This window comes from Scatophagus argus, chromosome 1 (genome assembly GCF_020382885.2).
Source record: "Scatophagus argus isolate fScaArg1 chromosome 1, fScaArg1.pri, whole genome shotgun sequence".
Classification (NCBI taxonomy): domain Eukaryota; kingdom Metazoa; phylum Chordata; class Actinopteri; family Scatophagidae; genus Scatophagus; species Scatophagus argus.
The window spans coordinates 16,682,240-16,708,125 of NC_058493.1; the positions used below are offsets into that span (position 1 = coordinate 16,682,240).

The 25,886-nt window shown below is 38.9% G+C and overlaps 1 protein-coding gene across 2 annotated transcripts; it reads right to left on the reverse strand.

Moving 5' to 3' along the window:
- Positions 1-937: 937 nt before the first annotated feature.
- On the reverse strand, positions 938-25,848 carry cpne7 (copine VII). Of its 2 annotated transcripts, XM_046387205.1 has the most exons (16): positions 25,778-25,848; positions 25,340-25,658; positions 20,539-20,721; positions 20,147-20,221; positions 16,344-16,418; positions 14,022-14,105; positions 13,843-13,932; positions 13,586-13,684; positions 13,312-13,398; positions 12,811-12,870; positions 12,025-12,158; positions 7,077-7,131; positions 4,576-4,627; positions 3,890-4,023; positions 2,619-2,855; positions 938-2,075 (listed from the first exon to the last, which is right to left on the reverse strand). In XM_046387205.1, exons 2-16 carry the CDS (start codon positions 25,511-25,513, stop codon positions 1,923-1,925), a joined length of 1,692 nt encoding a protein of 563 aa, XP_046243161.1. In that variant the 5' UTR covers positions 25,514-25,658; positions 25,778-25,848; the 3' UTR covers positions 938-1,922. The 2 variants fall into 2 exon arrangements, with proteins under 2 accessions (XP_046243161.1, XP_046243153.1); XM_046387197.1 differs by lacking the exon at positions 25,778-25,848 and having other exon boundaries at positions 25,340-25,757.
- Between the last annotated feature and the right edge of the window lie 38 nt (positions 25,849-25,886).

A 25,886-nucleotide genomic window follows, 5' to 3' on the forward strand; every position in this document is an offset into this window, starting at 1 on the left:
GGTTTGATTCACACAGGTATTTACAATTTTAAAAAAAAACAAACAAAAAAAACAGCGTCTCAGGCAGCAAACTTTCACTTTTTTTCTCATTTTCAGTGAGATGTCCGGCCTCAGCCTATGTAACATCAGCACAGACCAAAAACAGACCAAAACATGACAATGCTTTTTCTGACTCGTTAAAGGCTACGCTCTGAACACATCCCCGCCAAGGTAAGTAAAGAGTGAAGGTTATAGCTTTTTGAATATGATGAACGCTGTAAAGCTCAATAGAACGACAGAAAAATCAAACTCAGCCTTCTTCATTAACGGTGATTCTTTAGCCCAGAGTTACTTGAAATGAAAGATTCAAAGAACAGTTTGTTCTGGTGACGCACACGTACAACGATGAGCAAACCATTAATACTAATTTCATGGTAAGAAACTCTTTCATAGTCACAGAGGAAATCTGGGATTGATGATTTTTAGATTTTTAATAAACTGATGTAAAATTCGCTGATATAATTCATTCCAGTGCTGGTTTTAAGAACATTGCTGTGTGTTTTTCACAGCACTCTCTGTGATCAGCTTTGTGCTTTCATCTGATCTAAACTATGTGCTCAACACTCGAACACCTTAAGAAACATCCAGTATAGGTATATTGCATATAAAAAGTAGCAGAAAGAAAAAATAATGAAAGACACTGCAGAAACGAGGAGAATGCCATTTGTGTGATGCTGGCTCAGGAACAACAACAATAACGAACAGTTCAGAGGGAAAGGATTCACCTGACACGAAGTATGACTTTCACAGTTTGTACCATAGCCACCTTACAAAAGACCAAAACACAGGGTGTCATCTTCTCTTGGAGAAAATGTTATTCTGGTTTTGCTTACCGCTAACCTCAGAGAAGGCAGATCCGTGCAACATTTTGTTACTGCACAGCAAACCAAAGAGCTGATGGCCTGACTTTATTTTATCTCACTGCGACATGTTAGCACCCTGTTGTTGTAAATGAAAAAGCATACAAAGAGCTCAAGCTTTAGCAAATATCACAAGTTGTCACTTGAAGTTTCACAGATGCACGCGGTGAACAGCTCTGGAGTGGTGACACGCCAGAACTAAACAAAGATTTCTCCATTGCAACAGGTTTTGTACCTAGTTCTTAAGAAGTCTTAATTACTGAGTTTAGTTAATGTTTATTATTTAATCATTTTACACATAATATATTAACTTTGCAACATGAACCTTTTTTAATTTTAGTAATAGAGTCTAATAGTTTATGTTTTATTAAGAGAAATCAAGCATTAATAATGACCACTCTGTTCCAATGTGAACTCATGGTAGGATGATTTATAAATTTTGACTGTGTCCGGAAATATTGTCTGTGAAGTATATGAAACAAAGTCAACATAATGAAAAAATCTGAATACCGCATCTCTTCTTTATACTTCCAATAATTCATCTGTAATATTTGGATTAAATATTGTTTAAGTTAGCACTCTAATTTTGACTGCAACACATAGTACTGTACATCAAGAAAAACAGTAACATAATAGGTGCTGAATTTGATGGGCAGTGAGCAATAATAAGCGTGCCATCGATTAGTGGATCAGCACTGCGGGATTGGCCTGCATGCATAAAAATTAGGGTTAAAAAAAAACACCCCCCCAGGACTCACAATGCTCAAACACCTGGATGATCAGATTGCACAGCCAGGGAGACATGCTGAATCCAGACTGAACAGAGAAAAACAAGACCCCACAGTCTCTGTTGCACTGTCCGTGTGTAAACATTTTGATAGCGGTGGAAAATGAAATGAATGAGTAACAACACATTTACAAATATTTTCTCTTCAGTCCTTGTCCAAAATCGTTCTTTTCTTTCTCTCAGTTTGCCAGACTGGTGCTGTGGTCAAAGCTTGGTCCCAGGAACAGGGTGGGTGGTTATTCTGTTGGAGTGGTGGCAAGTGGGCTCAGGATGGGGGTCACTAAGTCCCTCACGGGGCACATAGGGGAGATGGCCTTATGGCTGTAGTACTCTACGACTTGCTTGGGCACCTCTGCCAGAACACATTTTGCCAGTGCAGCAGGTGAAGCCTGCAGTAGAGACAGAGAACAGCTCGAGTCATCAAAACAACTGTGAAATATTGTTTTAAACTGAGATACAGAACATCTTACTCTCTTACTACCTTGTTTCCTTTATGGAAGCATGTGCATTTATTAGGTTTCTTAGATCATTTTATTCAATTGTTTTTTCCTTCCATTTGACACCTGTCTGTATATAGTAAAAATATACTGAAACACACATTTGGGAACTGTTTCTGTTTAGAACATGAAGTGACATGAGACATGAAGTCCATATTAGTACAACTGAACAACTGAAATGTTGCTAATTGCATGTAGCTACATTTAGAATACAGTCTTGTTTGAAGAAATTTTTGGATCTCCTCCAGTCCATGACTCCCATCTGTAGAACTGGCAAAGCCAGCAAAAGCCTCCTGTTTGCTCTTTTAAATAAGGGAGGGGGGTGTTATATAAAAGAGATTTTATGTCCATGAGCAGCACAGTAGTTAGGAGTGCGGTTGAAGAGAAAACTGAAAGTCAACAAATGAAAACTGACAGAAACACAAAAGAACTGACCGTTTTGAAGTCTCTGAAGGGCACAAACTGCACAATGTCCCTGAGGACTGGTTCGCCCTTCGGTGAACGTAGGACTCCATCATCTCCATCCAAAATCTGCATGTCTGTGAAGTCTGCATTGCCCACACCAACAATGATTATGGAGAGAGGCTGGTAGGAGGCTCGTACAATGGCTTCACGCGTGTCTGCCATGTCTGTCACTACGCCATCCGTGAGGATGAGCAGGATGTGGTATCGCTGGAAGAGGATAAGAGCTTTCAGTGCTAATTAATTCATGGTAATGTTAACCCATCTTAACAACAACATGCGGTTTTAAGCAAGGACACCTCTCAGTGGGGATTTTGGTCTTGAGAAGGCCTTTCATTCTGTCTTGGATAATTTTACAGTCTCCAGTGACAAGATAAGTTTTTACATGTATGACATTTTGTTCAACTGTTACACAGAAAAAACAAGGATCACGAACGGATATAAAAGGAGCACATTAAAAACAAAAGACAGAGCGACTAAATCACAAACTACTGAAGAGAAATTTTATGTGCATGCAAGCGTATGTGTGAAATTAATTTAATGTGCTCACTGAACAGTATAATATTAGTACAGCACAGGAATATTAGCATGGCACAATATACTGTAATCATTTTTGATTGTTCCTATGAGTAGTGGTTAGTTTGTTGGACTGTGTTTATGTTAATGTTTTACTCAATCTAGTGACTGTCTACATTTCTAATGCAGGCCCTGAAACCGTAATTGTTTACTGAAGCTCATTTACTGATCAAATAAGGACTGACATTGAGGAGTAAGTAATTTCATGGAGATCAGTAGAACTACAGAAGTCTAATAGTTTAAAATGCAATGTCCATGTAGCGATGGGTAATTTAAGACAGTAAATAGATAAAAGGCTAGTGTTTGTACTCCCAAAGGGATATTACGGAAACATAAGGAGCACAGTAACTTTGTTAGCCACTTCTGTTAAATCACATTTTAACTGCAGTTCAGGAGGTAATTTCTAGCCACAATGAAAGGTCAATGATATTAAAAAATGTCCAAAAAATAAACCACCAGTACAACATTTTATGACTTCATCTGTAATTTAAAGAATACTAATTTGTTCTATAATGGGCCCAGTCTTCTTTGGGCTGTAGGGCATAATTACTATAAAGAGTGAGGTGAACCAGAGGCTGCTCATTCTTGAAACTCAGTGAGATGCACAACAACCAACCCTGTATTACATCTATATTTTTTTTTTTAATAGAGTACAAAGGGATACTCACAGAAGCATCTTTAATGTTGCCGTCGCCTGCTGCCAGCTTGGCTATTCTGTTAATGATGGGAGAAACATTGGTTGGGCCATACAACTGGATCTTAGGAAGGCAATTCTGGTATGCCTCAACCACTCCTTGGATCTCTGATCAAAGAGAGCACAGAGCAAATGAAGGAAATATCAACACAGATAAACACTTCTCGGTAAACATGCGAATATAAAACAAAAGATGAAGTCAGATGAATAATTCAGTGCAGTCCAGCAACTAATTATAAATGGACCAAATAGGTTTTTTGCCAAATTCAAGAAGTTAAATCCTCTGACAGTGGATTTTGGCTGCATATTTTAACAACTGATCGATAATGAAATTCATACAGACAATTAAACAAGAACATCATTATGACTCATAGTTAAGTAAACGACTAGAAAGAAATGCATACAGAAATGTTCACAAATATTTATAGAGAAGCAGGTTTTCTTCTTTACTGTTGAATGTTATGAATATGATCTGTCATACATTCATTTTCTTTTTCATTTTTGAAATTTGGGATGAGGAGTCTGCTGAGCAATACTGATATTTTAGCAGCTGTATTGTCAATTTTGTCAATATGTTGTCAGTTTACTGATGTTAAATCTAGGGTCATCAGCATAGAGATGCACTTTTTTGGGAAACTGGTGTACAAATCTATTCCTTACCTTCACATTCGTCATCCTCAGGGTTGAAATTAATGGCAAAGTCATGAGACACCTGTTGGTGGACAAACAGAAAATTGTGAACCATTGCTAATTTGGTGCTCTGACACCCTGTCAGTCAAAGTCGCTCACATCAAAGCTGATGGACAGTACTTCCCAGATGTTGAACTTTTAATGTAAAAACGACAGCCATGTTATTATCACCATCTTATTGTTGCTGTTTACATTCACCATGATGCACACGTGTAAATGCAAATAACTGAGTATAAATATATAAATTACTGTGTACGGCTCTGGTTTTGTGCAGGACATTTCACTGGCACACTGATTTTAAGCATTGGTAATGTTATTAGTTAAACCTCTGTTTTTCCTGCTACTCTATGACATTCAGTATTTTAGTATTACAATTTCTATTTCAGCTTTGAATGTTTGCCCGAGTGCATAAAAAAAAATTTGTTTTCAGAGTAAGCACCAATGCAAAAACAAAATTATTAAATGTAAGCTTTTAAGAGCCCTGAAACCCTGTATCAGTTTTGTAATGAGCAAAAGGTAAACTCAGAATTTTAAAGTTTAGTCGGTTTTGGTAATTTCAAGTTAGAGATTTCTGTATTTCTATTTTTGCCTGTGCTTTTCTTTCTGGCTCATTTGTAAAAAGATTATATCACATGCTTTGGAGCATGAATCAGGATTTTGCAAATTTGAATCTAAATCTGGTCACAGTTATGGGGTTGTTTTCTTATGTTGGCAGGCCACTGTCAGTCAGCTATGATCATTCCTGACTCACACAGTCTTGATGAAGAAGATTAATAGTTTTTTAATGTTCACACCATAAGGGATTCACACCAGTAGTTAGACTCCTTTGGTCCAGACAACAGGAAAAAATACATTTTTGCTTTGATGGTCTAGTCCAGTTTGCGTTCAGACTGTGTGAGAGAGAGAGTTTTGGTGACTGTCATTCTTCATCATCAGGATCCGTACGAGAAATTTAATGTAGCTGACTGATAGCAGCTCATGTTGCACTTTAATGTGTCTTGTGTGTTTACTTGTGTTCTGTTGTCACAGAGCTCATAAAGACATAACTGATTAAGTGTATAATTAGTATTTGTCTGCAAATCACCTGTGTGTTATGAATCATGACAAACAGGTAGAAACAGGGCAACAAGCAAGCATACTTGTGCAGCAGTTTCATGGGGGATGGGGGTTTCTGTGGGAGCATTGTCACACCTTTTTTAATGAACTGCTTCCGACTGTCAGACTGATCAGGGAAAATCCCTGCACTCAAACGCAAAAATGCAAACATATTTCCATGGGTACCAAAGGATTTGCATAAATATATTGCCTCCTGAACAGTTTCACCAGATGGGTTCAAAAGTACTTTGGCTTTAAATCACATATCATACAATGAAAAAATCCTGGGAATGGTCCAGAATTGGACATAGTCTGAAACAAACAACCAATTGGTATTAGCCAGCACATAACTAATTAGTTATAACAGTTGAGAATCTTGACAATTCACTTTAGGCCCATCCAAAAAGCACATACATGTATGAAGAGAGTAATATGAGGCAGAAGGGAGAGAGAGGCGGAAGGTTTTTCATAGCGTGTTAAAATTGCCTTCTACAGGTTTAATGTGAAGTCTCCCATTAATTCACACAACTTACTGTCTGATCCTTAGCTGGCAAATGAACATCTTGGCTCTTTTATATTTTATATTAATTTGGGTTCAAGTCACACTTAGTATCAATAGCACATAATTAAGGATACAAGTTCACAACAGCACACACTAAGAAAATATCTTGCAGCCTGTGAGGTCATAGATGCAGTTCGTGATTAGATAATTAATGACTGAATTATCATTCTCCTGCACCACTAACCACAATAGGGCAACAGCAAGCAGTAAAATATATGTCACAGCTCTAAGGCAGTCACAGTCATGGTAAATTCAAAAATTAATAATTTATTTTTATTGAGCCATAAATCAATGTAGCATTGAAATGATAATCATTGCTGTTTTTCATCAGCGTAGTACAATTTTACATGACACATAGGTCATTCTGATTTGGTAAATTTGATAAATTATCAGATGGGCTAGTGTGTGTGTGCGCGTGTGCACGTGTGTGTGTGGTTCTTCGGGGTTCTATTCAGAATCACTGGAGGGTTTTGGTCCAATTTGTTTAAACAAATGCTCTAACACTCATGAATTCATATGTAAATTGAGCATCAACACCACAGGGTTTGATGTCATCGGAACATGTTATTTTCTCAAGACACGCTGATATTTTATCAACGTGTCTTGGGGCTTATGAATAAAAATAAACTCGGTAATTAGTTTTAAATGTGAGATTTTGACAGAATGACATATTGTGTCATGAAACAGGTAATAGAAATCAGCTTCCTAAAGGTGAAGTCCCAGGGTAGCGGAGAATACCACGAACATACTGTATGCATAATATTGTTTGTGCACTAAAAATAGGCAAAGCAGAGATATGAACAGAGACACTCACCTCGTAATTTGGAGGGATTCGGGCACCAAACCCCAAAGCTGAAAATCTTTTGTCACTGAAATGATAAGAAAATTAATCATATATACATATATAATCATATACAGAGTTACTGTTGTTTACTCTAAGATTGCATTCGACAGTGATCTGATCTGAAAAATATTAATGGTTTCGTCATCTGTTCATGTTTCCAAGGGCGAACCACCTCCTTGTTTGCATTTCATTGATGTTAAAAGCTTGATCTACAATTTGAAATCCGTCCCGCGATCCCTGCCGCCAGTGTTTGCACCTGTTCAAAGAGCTTCTCACAGTCTTTATCTCCTCCATCTCCATGTAGATGGACAGATATTGCTGTAAATGTCTCCGTTATGCCTGACTGTGTGCTTCATGTCAAAGGCCAGGGCACACAGTTTTGTATAAATAACAAGGTTAAAGTGGTGTGTTTTCTTTGTGTATCTGAATTATGATCAAGACAGACCACAACTTCTCAGCTTCAAGGTTCAGCACTTGCCCACTTGATGGTTCAAAGGCATCCAGTAGATGTGTGAAACATATTCCTCTTCAGTCAGTTGTACAGTGTAATCCAAAAATAAAATACACCACAAAAGGAAATTTATTGCTTTGCAGTGCTTATTGGTAAAAAACACCTTTTAGCCTATTTTTACCAGCTAACTGATAGTCCTCCTTGAAATTTTCGTTGGACTTATTTTATCTCCTTCTGTTTTTAAAGGTGTGGGCTTTAACAATAAAGGGTAAGTTTAACAAAAGATGCCATTTAGTTGCATTATGTATAGCGCATAGTATACTATTTTTGGCCTTTCCTTTTTTCTCCTCTTTTTTTTTAACCTGTCTCTTGCAAGTCCTCTTTATGAAAGTGCCATAACAAATTTGTGGAATGCCTCTTTAATGGCATATAGTCTAAGGACGTACCATACACCGAATACACAATACAATAAGCAGCCGTGCTGTCACAGCTTGTTTACAGTCACATCAGCGATTGCTTGCCCACAGATAACTTTCCCCAGTGGCTTCCTCTCTTATCAGAACATTTACTGCACATACCATCATGACTGACAAAACACCCACCTGTCCAATCTCAAATCACATCTCCAGCTCAGCAGAGTTTTAGTTTGGGGCATAAAAATTTGAAATGCTGCATTTAGTTCATTCACTCCAGACAAGGTGTGAGTGCATCGATTATACATAGCAAAGTTTACATCGTTACAGGGTTGATGTATTTGGTGTGTCAACAAGTGCTGATTGGAGACTTGTTTGTCCACCCATAGAGCTAATATGGCTTTGAGGCAACAGAGCTACCAGAAGTGTTTAATTAACTCTGATGGGTGTGGACTTCTATAAAGGCTGGCTGAGTGATGGTTTTTACACTCTGAGTGAGCAGCAAACTCTTCTTGACAGAAACAACTTCAATTTCGCAGTCTTTTTTCTACTGTATTAATATGTAATTGTGCTAATTGCTAGTGTGACAGCACTAGTAATGAACAGAAAAAGATCATAAAAAGGAAGCAAATTATCAGTAATATTTTTGCTCGTCCTCGAGGAACTTGGAGGAGAAAAAGTGTGACGTGTGTCTTTTGCCATAACCTTTTTATTTACAGTATCTGAAAATGGTAACAGCAACAGCCGGGAGGCTTCAGAGAATCTGAGCTCAGTTAGAAAGACATTACTGAATATGGTACATGAGCCATTTTCAGCATATACTTGGTTATCATCATTATCCTCTTTTCCAAGAAAAAAAATGTGAATAGTCCATTGTTTATTCTCCGTAAAATATCCTCTCCACATGCCCGGCTAATATGCTGCACTGTAACCACAATGCAGTAACAATGTTCCAGAGAAATTAATAGATTTCCACAGTAGATACAACAGCTTTTCTCTAAACTCACCTTCGATAGGTACATGTTTTCATTTCACTTTTCACTTTCCATTTTGATCAAAATAACTCCCACAGGCCATACTCCCACTAATGTGACCTTTCACACACAGCGAGGTATGTTTAACAAATTATGTTTTTGGTTTTGTATTGGTTTTATTAGCTTTATTGTTGCACAGAAACATCTCTAATGAAAATACTTGAATGGGGAAGGAGTTATTCATATTGGGCCAGTTTTATTCTGAGTCATAATGTACTTATCTTATTGTTAACAAGTCCAATGTGCAGCACTCATTATCTTGATCTGTATGATCTTTCCATACTTTTATACATTTGCATTTGGAGTCTTAAATAGACAGTTCACCCAGCAATCAAAACAATTTATTTCTCCTCTTACCGGTTCTGATATTGATCTATTTGGATTATTTTTGTGTGAGCTGCTGAGTTTTGGAGATGTAAGCCATGATGATGAGATGTCTGTCTTCTCTTAAATAAAATGTATCTAGATGGCACTTTGCTTGTGAAAATAGTTCCTACATAAAAATGTGTGTGTGTCTGTTTTCTTTGTTTGTTTTTTTGGCACTGAGCATCATAAGTGATGTGTCATCTGGTTCCATGATGCTCAAGAGAAGGCAGACATCTCTACAGCTGGTAACAAAACTCAAACAAAACTCAGCAACTCACAATAAAATGATCTAGATGGATAAATAGCACTACAGGTAAGAGGAAAAATATGTTGTCTTGATTTTGAGATACACTGTCCATTTGAAGAATTGTTTTCTATGAGCATTTTACAAATATCTTAAGAGATCATCAAACTCCAAAGATGTAGAGAGAACATTTATCCCATCAGGCCAGGGACGACATTTTCATCCTATGAACTTTTTTTGTCTGCACACGTGAGGAGCAACGGGGAGATATTCCCGGTGTAATAGTCCTCTCAGCAAGGTAAACGAGCTTCTGCCCACACAGACCAAAGCTAATCACTCCAGCTCCATAATGCACTCCTCTGCAAGGACTCTAAAATCCCACATCACCGATATTCACTAAAGGCTAAAAGGTTTGCTTGCCCACGTGTTACACCTCAACAACAATTCCAACTTAAGAGGGAATGGATGCCTACACTTGCAGTCACTGTTTGCTCAGGGGTATGTTTTCGTGTATGCTGCTCTTGTGTATATATGTAAACATAGCGAATGATAAAGCTGCAAGGCCGAGCTGCTAATGTTTATTAGGCAGGCTTTCAGTGTCTCCAGTGCTATCTCTCGGATGCTATAATTAACCAGACAGTGCTCCCCTGATATTCAATAGGGGGATCTGCATAAATCAGGAGTCAGAGTGTTAATCCTCATCTGGCTTAGTTTCGACAGATGAGATGGTCTTTCGGTGAAACATATCATATTATAAATGATTTCCCATTAATTAGGAAGTACCTGCAAGCCTACCTAAAATAACTATTTTTTGCACATTTATACATTAGTTGGTATTTGTGTTCAATAAGACAGTCTGTAATTTTAAAAGCAAACATGTGTGTGACTGAATCCAAAACCTGACAAATATGTCTGCCAGCGTTTACATTTACAGAAACGGGAATTCTTATGTGAAAAGATAATTTTGTTCAAACAGCTTCAGTGTCTTTAATGACTCCTCAAACAGGCTTCGTGTTGCACCACGTGCTCTGTCTTTACATCAGATTCCATGCCACGCTGTTTTTTTTCTCCAGCCGTATTATCTCCAACTTCTTTTTGAAGAACCTACCATCCCGGAGTTAACCCCTCTTTCTGTATGTGTTCGACTGTAGCGCAGGATAATGAGCCCATGCAAGCTAAGACGGAAGACTAGTAGCCGCAACTGATGCTGAGAAGAGACTGTATCAATGAGTTATCCACAGGAGAAAACACATGCAACCACCACTTTGAGTAAAGAGGCTGTTAAGTACATGCAAAACGGTTGTCCTTGCAAACAGCACAGGCAAAGGCTTATGCTAAAATGTATATGTGCATATGTGATCATATGTGAACTAACCAAGTACTTTATAGTTTTATATTAGCAGTCATCTACTTTATATACAGTAGATATATGCTTATGTTTACTGACAGATAAGTGTCGAGTGAAATAATATCTAACCAGGAGTGTGATGTTTCTAAAGATGTTGACTGAGGTTGATGAATGAGGTTTTCCCGTGTTATATGCGAAAATAAACCTCACGGAATAGTGAAATGAAATGAAATAAATAGCACTCAGTGTGAGAGATGTTTTCAAATTATTTTCTTTTCCAAACACTATAATGGCTTAGAAAATAAATTAACAAACTGCTTTGAAATCTTTGCCAAAAATCTGTCAGCAACATAAATGATTTCTGCACAGGATTTAAATGCCTGTGGCTGACATAAAGGTCAAAATGTCATCTCACTGACAGACTGTTAAAAGATGGAAACGAATGGATACATATAAAAAATGGCAAGTCAATAAGGAACCATAAAGAAGTGGGTCTAGAATATCGCGTCCCCGACTGACATCTTCAGCCCCAGATTAGTCTCATGCATAAGTAATGCCAGCAAAGGCCAAATTTGCTTGCTCTAATTTTACTAGGTACTAACAGTTTCTCATGTATTACTTAGCCACGGGTTTAACACAGATTAAAATTGACTTACGAATGTGAACATGATGTAGACAATATTTGTTTGTGCTGCTTTTTTTTGACAGTGTAAGGCTTGTGGCTTAGCTGTTGGAGAGAATTCAAAATGCAAAATACATTTCAGTGAAAAATGAATCTGAGGTGGAGGAGTTGGCGGTCAACAGTTCAGTTCCATCAGCTTTATAACAAACCCGGTGAGCCGAACTGTAATAACCTGCTGGATTGTCCCTGCCATTCAGTACTCTATGATTTCCATTACAATCCTTTTGCTGTGGTTAAGATGGAGTGGCTCGTTTCAATGTGTGAAATCCCACCAAAATGGCATGCAAGGAGCACTCTGTAGCTCTGTTTCACAACAGGAGAGACTGACCATCCCTGTAGGCATCGAAGAACTTCTACTGAGACAGAAAAGATTGACAAACCTATCATAGTCTTGACAGATCTCCCCCACTGCTATCAGAGCCTTCAGGTACTCGTTGGGCTGGTAAGGGTTGATGTAATGCAATGAGCAGCTGTTCCTGGGGTCTCCATTGGAGGCTGTGAAGTCAATAGCAACCTGGTGGAAAGAAGAACAAGAAGTTTTTTCTTTTTGCTACTTAAGTTTGTGCAAAGATTTTCATTTGGTTGCTCATTCCATGTGAGCAATAGGCAATAGGCTGCATGACAGTATAAATTATCTGATCAGAGGTAGGAATTTGTACTTTTCACACCCACATAGAGTGAAACAGCTACAGCGCCCATATTCTGAAGAACCAAGCAACCAACTATTTCAACAAGAAGCAACTGCATCTACCATACCGCTCCTCATTATTAATATTCATTGCTTTAGTAACCCAGCCACAGAGCGAGAAGTAGAACTACAGAGGGCAGACCAAAGGGCAAGAGTTGAAGAGGATTTGAATTTATTCCACAAAGCTGCCTACAACAGAAAACAACAAAACAGCATGCATGGACAAAAACACCAGCAGGAGACCTTGCAAGGATAAAAATATCTTTACTGTGTAAAGTTTCGCAAATAGAGAATTTTTTGCAGATTACACTGTAATGGACCACCAAAGAAAAGCCAAACCAAAATCTGTTTCTCTATAAGCAACATAGTCTTAAACAAAGAAGCATACAATTTGGTCACTAACTCACAAAACTGGGACCAATGTGGATAGAAGCTCAATCACAGTGAAGCATCACTAAACAAACGCTGCTCAAATTACCGTAAAGTGAATCTGGCATCCTCCCATGATGTAATCTAAGAAGGAGTACACTCTGTGGAGCTGCAAGGAGACAAAAAAAAGAATATTTCTTGAAGGCAAAACCTCAGAACGGATGTGGAAGATGGAGTATTTGGCTATTTTTCAGAAGCATCTGATAATTAAAATGGAATCAACTCAACAAATCTGTTGACTGTAAAGGTTAACAAGTGTTGTGATATATCTTGGCAAAGCAAATTAAAAATACCCTTGGTGTAAAGAGTGGTGAACTTTTCTCATTTAGTTGTACAGTGAAAGAATGAAAGAAACCAACCAGGGTTGTTTCTACGTACAGTAAACAAACATCCACAACTAAACTGTTTCATACATTAAAAAAAAGCACTAAAGGGTTTTTATTATTATTATTCCTATTTCATGATGTAAAAATAAAAGAATAAAACACTGATCAGTTCAACTCCCTTCTACACTGACTATTCTGATAAATAGTATTTATTTCTGCAGTACCTTAAGGTCACTGAGGATGACAACTCCTGAATTTTTGTAGTTTCTCTTCTTCTGCTTGTACTTGGGATTCACACAATCCCACATCACCTTAAACAAGGCGAGACGAGACAAGACAGAGAACGGGAGCAACAGTTAGGGCATTTTGAACACATCATGACATTTGTGCCATCTGTTTTGGCTTTCAGCGAAGTAAAATGCGAAGCATATTGGAAAAGGATGAAACGGTTGCACGGCTGCCTCTCCTCTGTTCTGCTCCACCTCTCCATTTACTGACCTTATTTCCACTGGAAATCTTCTGCATTTCCCTGAACGTGGCGTAGAACTCGCCAATGAAGTCATGCTTCCCCCTGGAGTCATAATCCCACACTAGGCACTGTGGCACAGACAGACACCACTGTTTACTTTCTCTCTGTTGGTTTGGACGTTCATGCCATATTTATACAATGTGTATTGATTTATCCTTGAAATGTTCAACAAACTGCCTTTATTTCAGTCCCTTTAATATTCATCTCCCTGCTAAAGATCCGTTACCTTGAGCTTTCGATCCTCATCGCAGCTGCACAGAGATATGAGAGACACTTTGAAGGGCTCCCACACAGGATTCAGGTTGTTCTTGATCACCTGTTAGAGTAAGATCACACTATGAAGTAAAGTGGCAGTAACAGCTGTTGCCGAAGAAGGGAAATGAAGAGGGAATCTGAGGAATTTACCTCAGTCCTGTGCACAAGCTGTTCAGTTCCGTCGTCGTTGATTCGGTATATTTCCAAAAATGGATCTGACTTGCTGAAGAGATCCTGCAGAGAAAAGAGACTATCAAAACTAGTGGCCAGCTGAATGTTAGGACCCTGAAACAGTTGATCCTTAAGAAAGATTAGAAAGTCTAATTAAGATTTTCTTCTGGTAAAAGGAGGAAAAATGGTAATGTTCTACTTCAATTTTTTTTTTTTTTTTTTTTAGCATCGTTTAGTCAGGAATCTCATTAAGCTCAAGACCCATTTAACAAGCAACAAATGAGAACAAATGAAATATATGCAACATCACATTTGACACTGAGAGTTTGACTTAATTGGATTTACAGCTAATGACTCAGAAAATGTTTGCCAGTGTTCACCCTGGGGCTCTGATGAATTTCACACAGGCAAAAATTACAGAGAAGATTCACCAGTAAAATTCAGTGTTTGTGTTATTTCAATGCACATCGCTGGTTGTTTGGATGGCTTGTAAGGAAGGACAGTGAAGTAGTGAAGTTTATATAAATGGCTGTTAACACTGATGTATCATTTCTGATTGCAGAGGTAATTGTCACTGTGATTAAAGGTCAGGAAGAAGCAGTTCACAACACAGCATGGTCTCTTCTGAAGGAGACATCATTCGTTCATGTCATTTCCTAGTTATTACAATTTGTTGACATTTTAGTTTGTTATTTTTCTTGTGCCAATAGCCTGGTAGACCTGCTGTTTTCGTGCAGTTTTGATGTACCTTTATTGGTTTCATGGACCAATATTTGAAGCTCATTTAGCAATTTAAATTCTCTTTTGCACTACATTACTTTCTGTGCCCAAAGTGCATCTGAAGTAGCCCCGTGCTGAATTGTTATCAGCCTCACACGTTCGAGTTCATGCAGCAGTTGCTGTGCCCATTTACATCACCAGTGTTGGTAAATACCCTGCCAAACCGAAAACATTCAGAAGATTTTGCATCCGTTTCGGTTATTTGCGATAGCCTTAAATCATCCCTTGAGTCTCAAGTACAGGCGTCTGAGAGCAGAGCAGCACTGATTATTTAGGTCAATTGATTCTTCAGGGATGAAAACAAATGATTTGTGTATGTGTGCGTGGTGTTGGGGGGGGGACCGAATGAGACAGTTAATTCTGCATTTCCCGCCACATTAGCCTTACACATCTCTCCGGGGACAGGAACAAAACAAGCTGTAACATCCTCTCTCTGTTGTTATGGCAACCACTAGCCGTTGACATCAGCAGCCACAGACCGATCAGATGCAGACGTCACAATTCAATCAAAGGCTAACAGTTACAGTAAAGTTCATCATTCCCAATTGCCACAATATATAATATCTCATTAATCCTCCTATTCTGTCTATTCTGTCCTATTATAATGTATATCCTGTGGTCCTTCAGTACTCACAGCAGGCTGAGGGGTGATACAATTAGAAACAGTTTGCAGAAACAGTCATCATCTGTTGTCTATATTAGGATAAACTGCTCCACTGGTCTGTCACGGCCATTTTGCATTGGGTATAATACCCCTGGTTGCTGATAAAATCACATTTTCATGGAAACTGTAATATCATAAAACTATTAAAAAGGTCTGTAGTGTGACAGGAAACCAAACATTTGACCTGTTAACTTCCATCATTTGCCTAACCTGAGTTAGGCCCAACCTACGACCAGTTTGATTGGTTGAAGAGTAGGCTCCACGGTGATGGACCCGCAGCTGTAACATCCAAAACCTAATAGTAATTTATTTGAATGTGCAGAAATCCCAGTGGCAAACCCAGTGCTGCAAACAGCAACTTCAAACCTAAATGCACATGCTGCAGATTTATAAATAGTGTTTAAATTCAAATTTACAGTTTTCTCCCAATACCACAGGGTATTGAGGACAACCTGTGAGTGTGGCAGCCTCAGGGTGACTTCACATCATCAGAGTTGTAATTGGATGTAAGCTCCTGCTGTCTTTTTGATTGAAATATGCCTTCAGCTAAGTTTGCCAGTGTGAGATGTGAGAGCAGGAGCAGCTAAGGTCTGTGATGTGCAGCCTTAAAGTGGAACCATGCATCATGTAATAACATACATTTCACATGTGGTACTATGGGCTTTCGTGTAATCTGCATGTGAGATTGTATGTCATAAGTTATTTATTTATGAACATGCGTGCATATGCATAACTTCAAGGCCAGTGATGATAATTTATGAGGTTGCACTACAGTATCATGATTACTACTACTATCCCAATCTAGTGTTACTAAACCATAGCTAATAAAACATTTCAAAACTGTGTGCTCCACTCACCTTATCATCAAGCTTCTTGGCACAGAAGGAGAGCTCCACATACCCGTTGTTGCCAGAAATTTCCTCAGCGTGTACCTGAGAGGAAATAAGATGTTGTACTTATATATTTTGTACTTAAAGGCTTCATTATTCATGGCAAGAAATGTTCATTTAATCATGTGACCTATGTTTTAGAAAAATGTATGTGATGACAAACACATTTAAAGCTGTTGTGAGTGAAATTAAAATCTCACACAAGAAAAAGAATCTTTTCACAAATTATATTATTATTATTATCATTATATATGCAGATCAAGAAAATTAAGCTAAAATAACCAGACTTAGACTGCGAGTGTTTATCACAGAACTTCCTAGACATAAATGTGATTTATGGAAAATGACACAGTCAGATTTTATGTGAGCATTTATTTACCATTTTCCTTTTCCACATCAAAAAAAAAAACCTTTAGCACTTCAATACACTGTCCCCGTTAGCTACAGACTAATGCCCCCCCAGCTGTCAAGAGGTTGTTTTCTCAAACTTGAACATTTAATTTTGTATGGATGTAAAAGTAACCACATACAACTGTGAAGTTTTTTAACAGCTGGCTATCTGAATGGCTGTTTTGTGTTCGTTAAAAGAAAAAAGTTCCTTCTTCCACTCCCACAAGGCTGTCTGGCCAACTCACGCAGCACACACACATAGAGCCCACACGGCCAGGGCTCGACAAGGCTTGACAGTGATGACTGGCAGAGTAGGAAACTTGTACTTTTTATCAGACAGCTTGTCCTAACAGTACAAAGTGCAGGGAAAAATCTTTATAAAAGGTGTGGGAAGAAGATTTGTGTGTGCATGTGTGTGTCTGATTGGGCTGTTGCATTTCTAACCTTGTAGAGACCCATCTGATGTTTAGATCTCGAGAGTGAACATATTTCAGCTGATTCTTACTTTTTTACATTTTGCGTATACGTTGTGCCTCTGCATGAAAGTGCAGACTGATTATAAAAGTTTAAAAAAAGTAAAAGTAAAGTAAAGTAGAAAGTCAACACTACGTTATAAGCACAGCGGAAACACAACTTACATATCTGCCCTAACATCGAGCACCGCTGGATGACTGAGCCTTGCAGTTTCTCAGCACATAACCTGAGCCAGTTTGTTCATTTATTGGCAGGAGAAAGTAAACGTTCATTTAACAGCTCTTATCTCAAACGCAGTGAGTGGACTATCTGTTAAAAACTTGATGAAGTATTTTGCTTTTTTACTCATTTTAATTTTACTAATCCTCTACCTTTCTTTTTCTTTTTTTTTAAATCAGCTTATGTTTCCTATGGGACTTATCGTTCCATAAGCCACACCACCTTAAGTGCTTCAGTGAAGTGAAATAAAATGTTCAGTCAGATTTCAGGCTAGGATGAGTTTGTTATACATCATTGAAATTACAGCAATATTTTAAGTTGTTCATATATTCAAAGGAGACAAGGGTTGTTTTAGACAGTCAGCTGTGTAACAACAATGATAATGATTTGCAAATAAAGAACTTATTTATATTGCAATATTTTTTAATGATTTGGTCACTGAGATTTCAGGGCTCATTTCCAGGTCTCCACTGTCTATAGAATCGTTGGTGTTTGAGGTTATATTAAGTGATTAGGACAAGCATTATGTGAATAGAAGTCTTCATAAGTATAGAAGCAGAAATATACTGTATAGTATATGTGTGTGTGTGTGTGTGTGTGTGTGTGTGTTTCCTGACTCTTCAACAAAACAATCGGTATTCCTATTGTGTCGCTGTCCCACACGGTATATTCACGGTTCAAGCATATATTAAACATATAAATCACACTTTCTATTACGGCATAGCAAATAAAACACAAGAAATGAAATGGTACAATATTACAAATGTAACAAAGGTGAACAAAGGCATAATTTAGTGTCAGCACATTGGAAATGAGTTTAACATTATTACAGTGCACTGAATTCTCTGTATTTGAGTGGATGAAATAGTTAAAAAAATAAATAAATAAAATCTCCCCGTGGGAATTCAGTTATCCTGAAGACCTTCGAAAGGTCATTGCTGCTGGCTCTGGTTTAAATAAAGTCTAAATCTGGCAAGAGATAAAATAACCAAAATTTAAAATGGATGAGTTTGTCTTTAACTTGCCCTCACAGCGTCAGGGATCATGGGTTTAAATCTCAGCCCAGGTTCTTTCTGCATGCAGGGGCGAATGGATAAAAGAAAACTCAACCAAAAGGGGGAAAAAACATCAGTATTCCAGTACACACCAGGATACAATTCACACTATACTTTTAACAACTGACATTGAAGACAACAGGGTGCGAACTAAGTGTTTGACATGTTGCTCAATAACAGTAGGCAGTAACAATCCCACTGTACAAAATTATAATTTACAATACACTCCCATTATAAGATTGCCTACATACAACATCACCCGGAGACAATGTAGATTAGACATACGAGCACATGCTGCAAAAATGGATGCGAGTATGATGCCTCATCAACAGGTGGCCTAGCTGTTGCTGGCCCGTGTTGGGGTGCCACTTAAACCAATCGCTTGGTCTTGCGTCTGGCAGGCTAGCTTGAGCTGCCTCCCTTTGAAATCATGAGGGTCACTCTGAACCCGAGGGGTGGAAATATCATAAATCACTTTGTGTAAAAGGAGAGAACATTGGACATGTATACTCTCAGATCCTTGGAGTCACCTTGGTTTAATGAGGCATTTGTCTCATAATGTTGTACGTAGGCAAAGTTCAGGCACTAAAACCCCTCCTGGCTCATCCCCTTATATTTAATATCTATTTGTTTATGTATCATAGACTATAGATTATGTGTTTTGCATAGTCCTCTCTTTCTGGTAATATATATTTATTCTGTTTTATTTCAACTAGACTGATATATGTTTTACGATGAGAGAATTTATGTACAGTGAATTTTGAAAAATCTTATGGAATTGTATGCGTTTTGACTTCTCTTTTACTTTTTTATACCAGTTTTATATTTATCTAATTGTTGACTTTTTGAAGTGTATTTGTAATGGGATTTTCCACTAATCACCACCAGATTATTTAACGAAACACCTGCTGGCAATCAACCACAGAGCGACTCTGATGAAGCAACATGCAAAACACATAGCTCGCTCCATGTTATTTCCAATGTGAATTGTTAATAAAATAGTGTCAACTGGATCCTGGTTTGCACAGGAATATTGAGTTTGCCCTGCACCAGCTGGCACCCAGCAGAGCAACACTGCTGAGCACACAGTATCTTTAGATACTGACAGGAAAGCTTTCTGCTCATCTGAAAGAAAATTGCACTGCGTTTAACTGGAAGTTTATACTTTCATCCATCCATCCATTTTCTATACCGCTTATCTGTCAGGGTCGCGGGGGAGCTGGAGCCTATCCCAGCTGACTACGGGCAAGAGGCGGGGTTCACCCTGGACTGGTCGCCAGTCAAGTTTATACTTTCACTGATATCAAATGAACAGGAACATCTGTTCTGTTTAAGACATCAGTAGGCCAGTCCAGCTCATCTTGTTGTTTATATGCTTACACTTCTGACACGTGATTTCCTATACATGCATCATTTCTCATGTATGTAGCAGGAATGGCACCCTATGGCACACAAACATGAACACTGCCATAAAGGGTATACCAAATGAGAGTCAACAGATGTGGGAGAAAAAGTCAATATTTCACTTAGCAATCACTGGCCATTAGCTACTAAATTCCACTTTATGATGTCCAGCAATCCAGTTTCATTCACCTGAGCATTAAGGTCATAAGCACAATTTTAGAAACCTACCGTGATGGTGGATTTGCCAGCATATTTCCCGTACTTCAGCAATAAAGGCTTCACCATCTTCTTTTGAGCCACAATCTGCAAAGAGCAATACAAACACAATATTGGCCTTGAGCCCTCAGCAGTGAAGAGCCGTGTACAGGGATCTGAGTCATCAACGCCAGCTTTAAGCATCCATCACTTACTCTGCCACTCTAAGTAGGAAATATACAGCGTCAGGTGTATTTGTTGCCAACATCACAGACAATGGGAGTTGATTCTGCGTGTTTAAGTTCTTTGACGGCTTACAAATGACATTTTTAGTGCACTAAACCTTAACACACTTTAGTGTGCTATGAAAACACAATAAATACAATTCAACAAAATGGGCTAGTAAGACATTAGCACCTGCCTACCTGGCCGAGCGTGCACTCCACTCCACCCAGAAAGTCATCATCACGGGTACCAATGCTGTGAGTGCCGTGGATGTCATAGACTTCAAATCGCAGTTTCTGCACCTCCTCAAAGTAGTAGTCCAATGAGAAAACTTTGGCAAAGACTGGGTGCAGGTTGCTCTTGATCACTTCTGTCCTGTCCAGCTGAGAAGGAACACAGTGAACAAGATTTTCACATATTTTTATTTAATACATTTAAACATTGCAATGGTTCTTGTTTTAGTTCACTATATGTGTAATTTAAGCAGTAGTAGACTTTATTAAGCCCTTTTTTGACAAAGTGACAGGTCTAATGTATAACCCTATTTTTATAGCAAAATCTCTCAAAACTGTGATTGGGAAATATCACAACATATCCTGTTTATTTTGAGGGGTACCAGAGCATACACTATATACAGAAAGGCAAATGTTATTATGTTCCTTTAACAGGATGATATGGGAGAAGATTGGAGGGCTCGGACATTTAATCTCAGCATACAGCGAACGTTCATGCTTGTCTTTCACCGCCTGGCGAGAGAAACTGAGCTCTCTGAGTCCCCATCAGCTCATGACGTAGGATTTAGCTCTCACACAGCTCCACGAACATTTATATGCCGCCCAATTTGTCACAAGGATAAATCAACGTTGGATGTGAAATATGAGTCTACTGAGATGATTTTCTGTAAGTAAATGAAGACAAAAAGAGTACGTACCTATAATATATTAATTTTTAATACAGTGTTAAATACAAGCTGGACTTGACCCTCCATCTATGAAAACTATACACCACAGATGTAGAAGGTTTTACATGTGAAAAGAATCTTTTAGTGGTCATATTAAACGTGTACTCGGATACAATTTTGTCTGTCACAATGCTCAGAGTTATTTCTTCATTTTGAGTGGAGCCGGTCCAGACTTTGAGTCATGATGACTTCAGAACTTGGTGATATTGTTCGCTTGTCTCCTTCATCGCTTTGCTTTGGTGGCGATAGACTTTATCGGAGAAAAGAAAGTCTGAACTGGGCAGCTTTTAAGAACAAGAATCAAATAAGAATGATGATCATGAACAGCATTAGTTTATTACCAATCCACAGATGGGTGACGCATTAAACAAAAGTCATCTTGGCAAATGGATTAGTGTGGCCCCACCTAAGTTCTAGTTCAGATGAGCTTTTGAAACTCCCTCCACAGCCTTGCATTGTGGCTTTACGAATCCTACTGTCCGACATTCACACCCACTTGACACCATGATTGGCTGGCTGTTTGGAGCTGAGAAAGTAAGCTGGTTTTGAACCTTTTGCCCTGAATTTGTCGTTTTGTTTTGTTTTTTTGTTGTTTTTTTCTTTGTTTTGTTTTTTTTTTTAATTCTTAACCAAAACCCTCTCTGTGATGACAAGCTCTTCACCCTGCCTTCAAGTGTGTGTGTGTGTGTGTGTGTGTGTGTGTGTGTGCATTTCAAGCATACCCCTGCCTTAAGTCATTTCACCAAAAGGCACCAGACCTGCCTTAGATTCTACAAGTCTCTGATCTCTACTGGAGGTATGAAAAGCTGTTTTTTCCAGAAGATATTCCCTCATTTGGTGTTTTGATGATCTGTTAACTGCGAAGGCTTTTAAACCTGATTTATATTATTTTTAGTTTCATGAGACCAGCCAGTGACTCCTCGTTGCCTTCGAACAGGTGTGTTATGGTCCTAAAAGAGACCACTGACTTAAATATTTCATCACAGAACACAGAGAATGACTCAGGTTAGTGTTATATTGACTTGTTGCTGTGACCCTTTCATCTAAGTATCACGATGGTATCTCCTCACTATCTTCATTCATTCAGGTTTTCCGCTTATTTGTAACCCATTTGTAAATGGTTTATAAGAGCTGTCCTTGTTTATTGCACTTCTGGGATTTGTATCCTTGTTTTCACACTGTTGCCGGTTTGCACACTGAGGAAGGACATCTGCCTGAAATATCCATGCATGAATGAACAATTTAATTGGAGTAGTGTCCTGCCACTGACTTTCTGATGTGGGCTTTTGAGCATTCACAACCCTTCTGCATGAATGTATTTATTCACAATTCAGTTTGTTTGTTAGTTCTTGATAAAACATGCCACATTTGTTTCTTTGTCTTTTTTTGTCATATCTCCATCTGCTTGAACTGAAAAATAAACTGCAGTGGCTTGAAAATTACCATTCTTCATGTCAGTTCAAGATGAATAACCTGACGAGTTCATTAGTTAACATCTGCCTCACTCTTTCAGGTTTGTGAAATGCAAGCAACAATGCTAATGTCAACAAACGCATTGGTTGTTTAGAAGCAGGGATTTCTCTACTGTTTCCTTTTCACTCTGGCAACCATCACAAAGAAAGAAAGGAACTTTCAAAAAGGACTTGGCTCCCTCAGCCTCATTCAGCCCCACATCTCTTTATTGTCTTTCCTTGCCTCCTTCCTCCTATCGTTGTGCCATCTGGATGGACAGATTTGGGATGAGTCTGATGAGTCTGTTTGTTGATGAAAGCTAATCAGAGCTGCAGAGGATAGGTTGTGCCTCCTGTTTGTTGTTGGTGTGGGGCCAGAACTACAAAGTGATTCCTTGACATTAAGGCTCAAGGAAAATTAAGGCTTTCTCTCATCAGTTCTGTCAGGCAGATAGAACATAATCTATGTTGCTCGATCATAACAAGTCCCTGTAACTTAGATATGAACAGAAAGATCGGGGTTTGAATTAACTTATGATCATGAGAGCACGTTGAGTCCAGTTTACACACACACACACACACACACAGAAAAGAAGAGAAGTCATCCCCACCCTGCTTCTGCATTTGTTCTTGGATGAGATCAGGTTCTGAAATAAGTTAATAACGAAATAAAAGCAGTTTAACAAATAGCAGCTGCAAGTCAGTGGGGCCATATAGTATGAGCTCAGGGAAGAGAAAGAGGGTGGCGATGACATGAGTGGGCTCAGCCTCTTACTCAGTTGTTGACGTAAGTTAACAATTTGCAGAAGCAATGGTGCCTCCCAGTGCTGAGGGATTTGACAGTGGAGGATTGGACAATTTGTGTATGCTGTCAGGACTGTCAAGACTCAGATAGATACATACATAGATGGTGTTGGAAGCAGCAGAGGTCTTTTACTTCAGTAAAAGTAGATGTACTACACTATAAAAAAATGCTCCAGTGCTCCATTCTTTCATTCATTTCATTTATTCGCAGTAAATGTTATATTACTGGTGTCAGAAACTGCAAGTTTATTTAAAAGGGAAGTGGTTCGGTATAGTGATGGTGCTGCTACCTCCCACTTTATAAATAGAGGCCTGGGCAGAGGCTTCCTCCTCTTTGTCTCTAAAGACCTTCACCTTGATGGAGTCAGCATAATTACTGATTTGTTACGAGTAAAACAACATTGTAATGTTTCAGCACATAGGGCCAGAGATTATTTTAATACTTAATACATAGTATGGGAGTAATACATAATCTATAACAATGCTAGATAGATAGATAGATAGATAGATAGATAGATAGATAGATAGATAGATAGATAGATAGATAGATAGATAGATAGATAGATAGACCTCTTCATTACCTCATGAATTCAGTTACTTCAGCTAATGGAACTAAAAATAGCCACTCGTATGCTACATTGAACCCTGGTCAGTAATCTCATGTAACAGTCCCCTTATAACGAAGAAAAATACATAACTCTGCGCTCAGCGCTGTCAGCTGAGTAAGTCGTGCAGTCCAAACAGAACACATCTCGTTAACGGCTGGTTCTCATGTGGCAAGGATACAGCAGAGTTGCAGTTAATTATTATCTCCCGTTTCCCCAGAAAGAGGGCTTTTTGTTGGATGGAGGGTTGCAGGGAAAATAAATCAATGCAAGTTGTTATCCTCTGCCATGTTTTTACACATCCTGTACTTAATGAAGACCTGTATTTTGGCTTCCTTTCATGAGCTAAATGATTTAATTAACAGGCAAATGAGAGACCTCCTGTCCAAGCTCCAAATCGGCTTGGGAGAAAACCAAGACGGTAAACATTTTCAGCTGGAACACAACTCACTGCGAAGCATAATAGCAGCCTGTTGTTTGTTCACACGTGCAGTCCAGAGAGATATATGCTGCACAAACTGAATCCTATAGCGCAGGTAGTACAGTCTGTTCTAAATGATTGAATTACAGAGTCCAACATTCACTCTTTCACTGCAAATGCATGCCACATTTGACATGTTGAATTCTGAGTCAGACAGCTGTTGTGTTAGAGGTGATCTTTTCCAAAAGAGTGAAAAACAGCTGCAAGTTCACCAAACCATTAACTGATTTATCTCCCTGGTTGATCTTGTACAACAACATGGGTTTTGGGGATAACTGGAGTGGGACTGAAAACTCATCTGAATGTAGAAAATTTCGCACATCATCTCCAAGTGTGAGCTTTTTCAGATTTGGGATGCCGTATGATGGAGGGAGGACTGGCCAAGTGTGGCTTTCTGTGCAACAATAATCATTCAGAAAAATGTTGTTCAGCTCACCCCAGGGTGCTGTAATTTGACTGATTTAAAATCTTAAGTGTGTGTGTGTGTGTGATTCTTCACACCTGAAATAATGTGGTTAATAATTCAGATAGGGAGATTAATAAAAGACGATGGATTCATTTCGAAAAGTTACAACCTGCTGCCCGTACAGTTACTAGCTGAGATGATATCAGCTTCATACTGTCTTCCCCTGAGGATGAACTATGCATTCGCCAGCCTGAAAGAAACATCAAAAAATAAAAAAGAGGGTGCGAGCTCACCTCTGTCCACTGCCCGTTGGTCTGTACCATGAGAATGACACAGGGGTCTGACTTATTCAGCGTGTCTCGGTCCAGCAGAGCTTTGCAAGACACACGCAGCTCTACTTTGGAGACGCAGGTTGCTGGACCGCCAAGGCTGGTCGCGGGGGAGGTGGCTTCCTGAACGTCATTCATCCTGGCTCGGGGCAAGAGGAGCTGCCAACCAACGAAGGAGTGCGGCGTGAGGCTGTTGATAGCTCCGAGGGGTGGGAAAGCTCAGCGGCAGGTTGAGGGATCTCAGTATAGATGTGGCACGCTCACCGGAGACAGGCTCTTTTGACTTGGTACAGATGTCACAGAAAGAAGAGAGATTCCTGTTGAGTCCCAGGGGACCAAAGCAAACCCAAGCTTTTATTACTGTCAGATCTGCCCCCCCCCATGTGAGGAACATCATCTCACCTCGGTAATGAAGACAGACAGGACATGAAGGTGGCAGGGCTGTGCTTTTAGGAGTCTAGATCAGATCCCTGGAAAAATTCATTTAAGAAGGTCAAACCTGGTGCTTCCT

Excerpts from the sequence above, each read along its gene's own strand:
- cpne7 (XM_046387205.1), bottom strand. The coding sequence starts at position 25,513 with ATGAATGACGTTCAGGAAGCCACCTCCCCCGCGACCAGCCTTGGCGGT. Across the intron at positions 16,419-20,146 it reads CTGGCAAATCCACCATCACG|GTACACGCTGAGGAAATTTC; the intron begins GTAGGTTTCTAA and ends ATTTCCTCTCAG. Across the intron at positions 2,076-2,618 it reads CCTTCAGAGACTTCAAAACG|GCTTCACCTGCTGCACTGGC; the intron begins GTCAGTTCTTTT and ends TCTCTACTGCAG.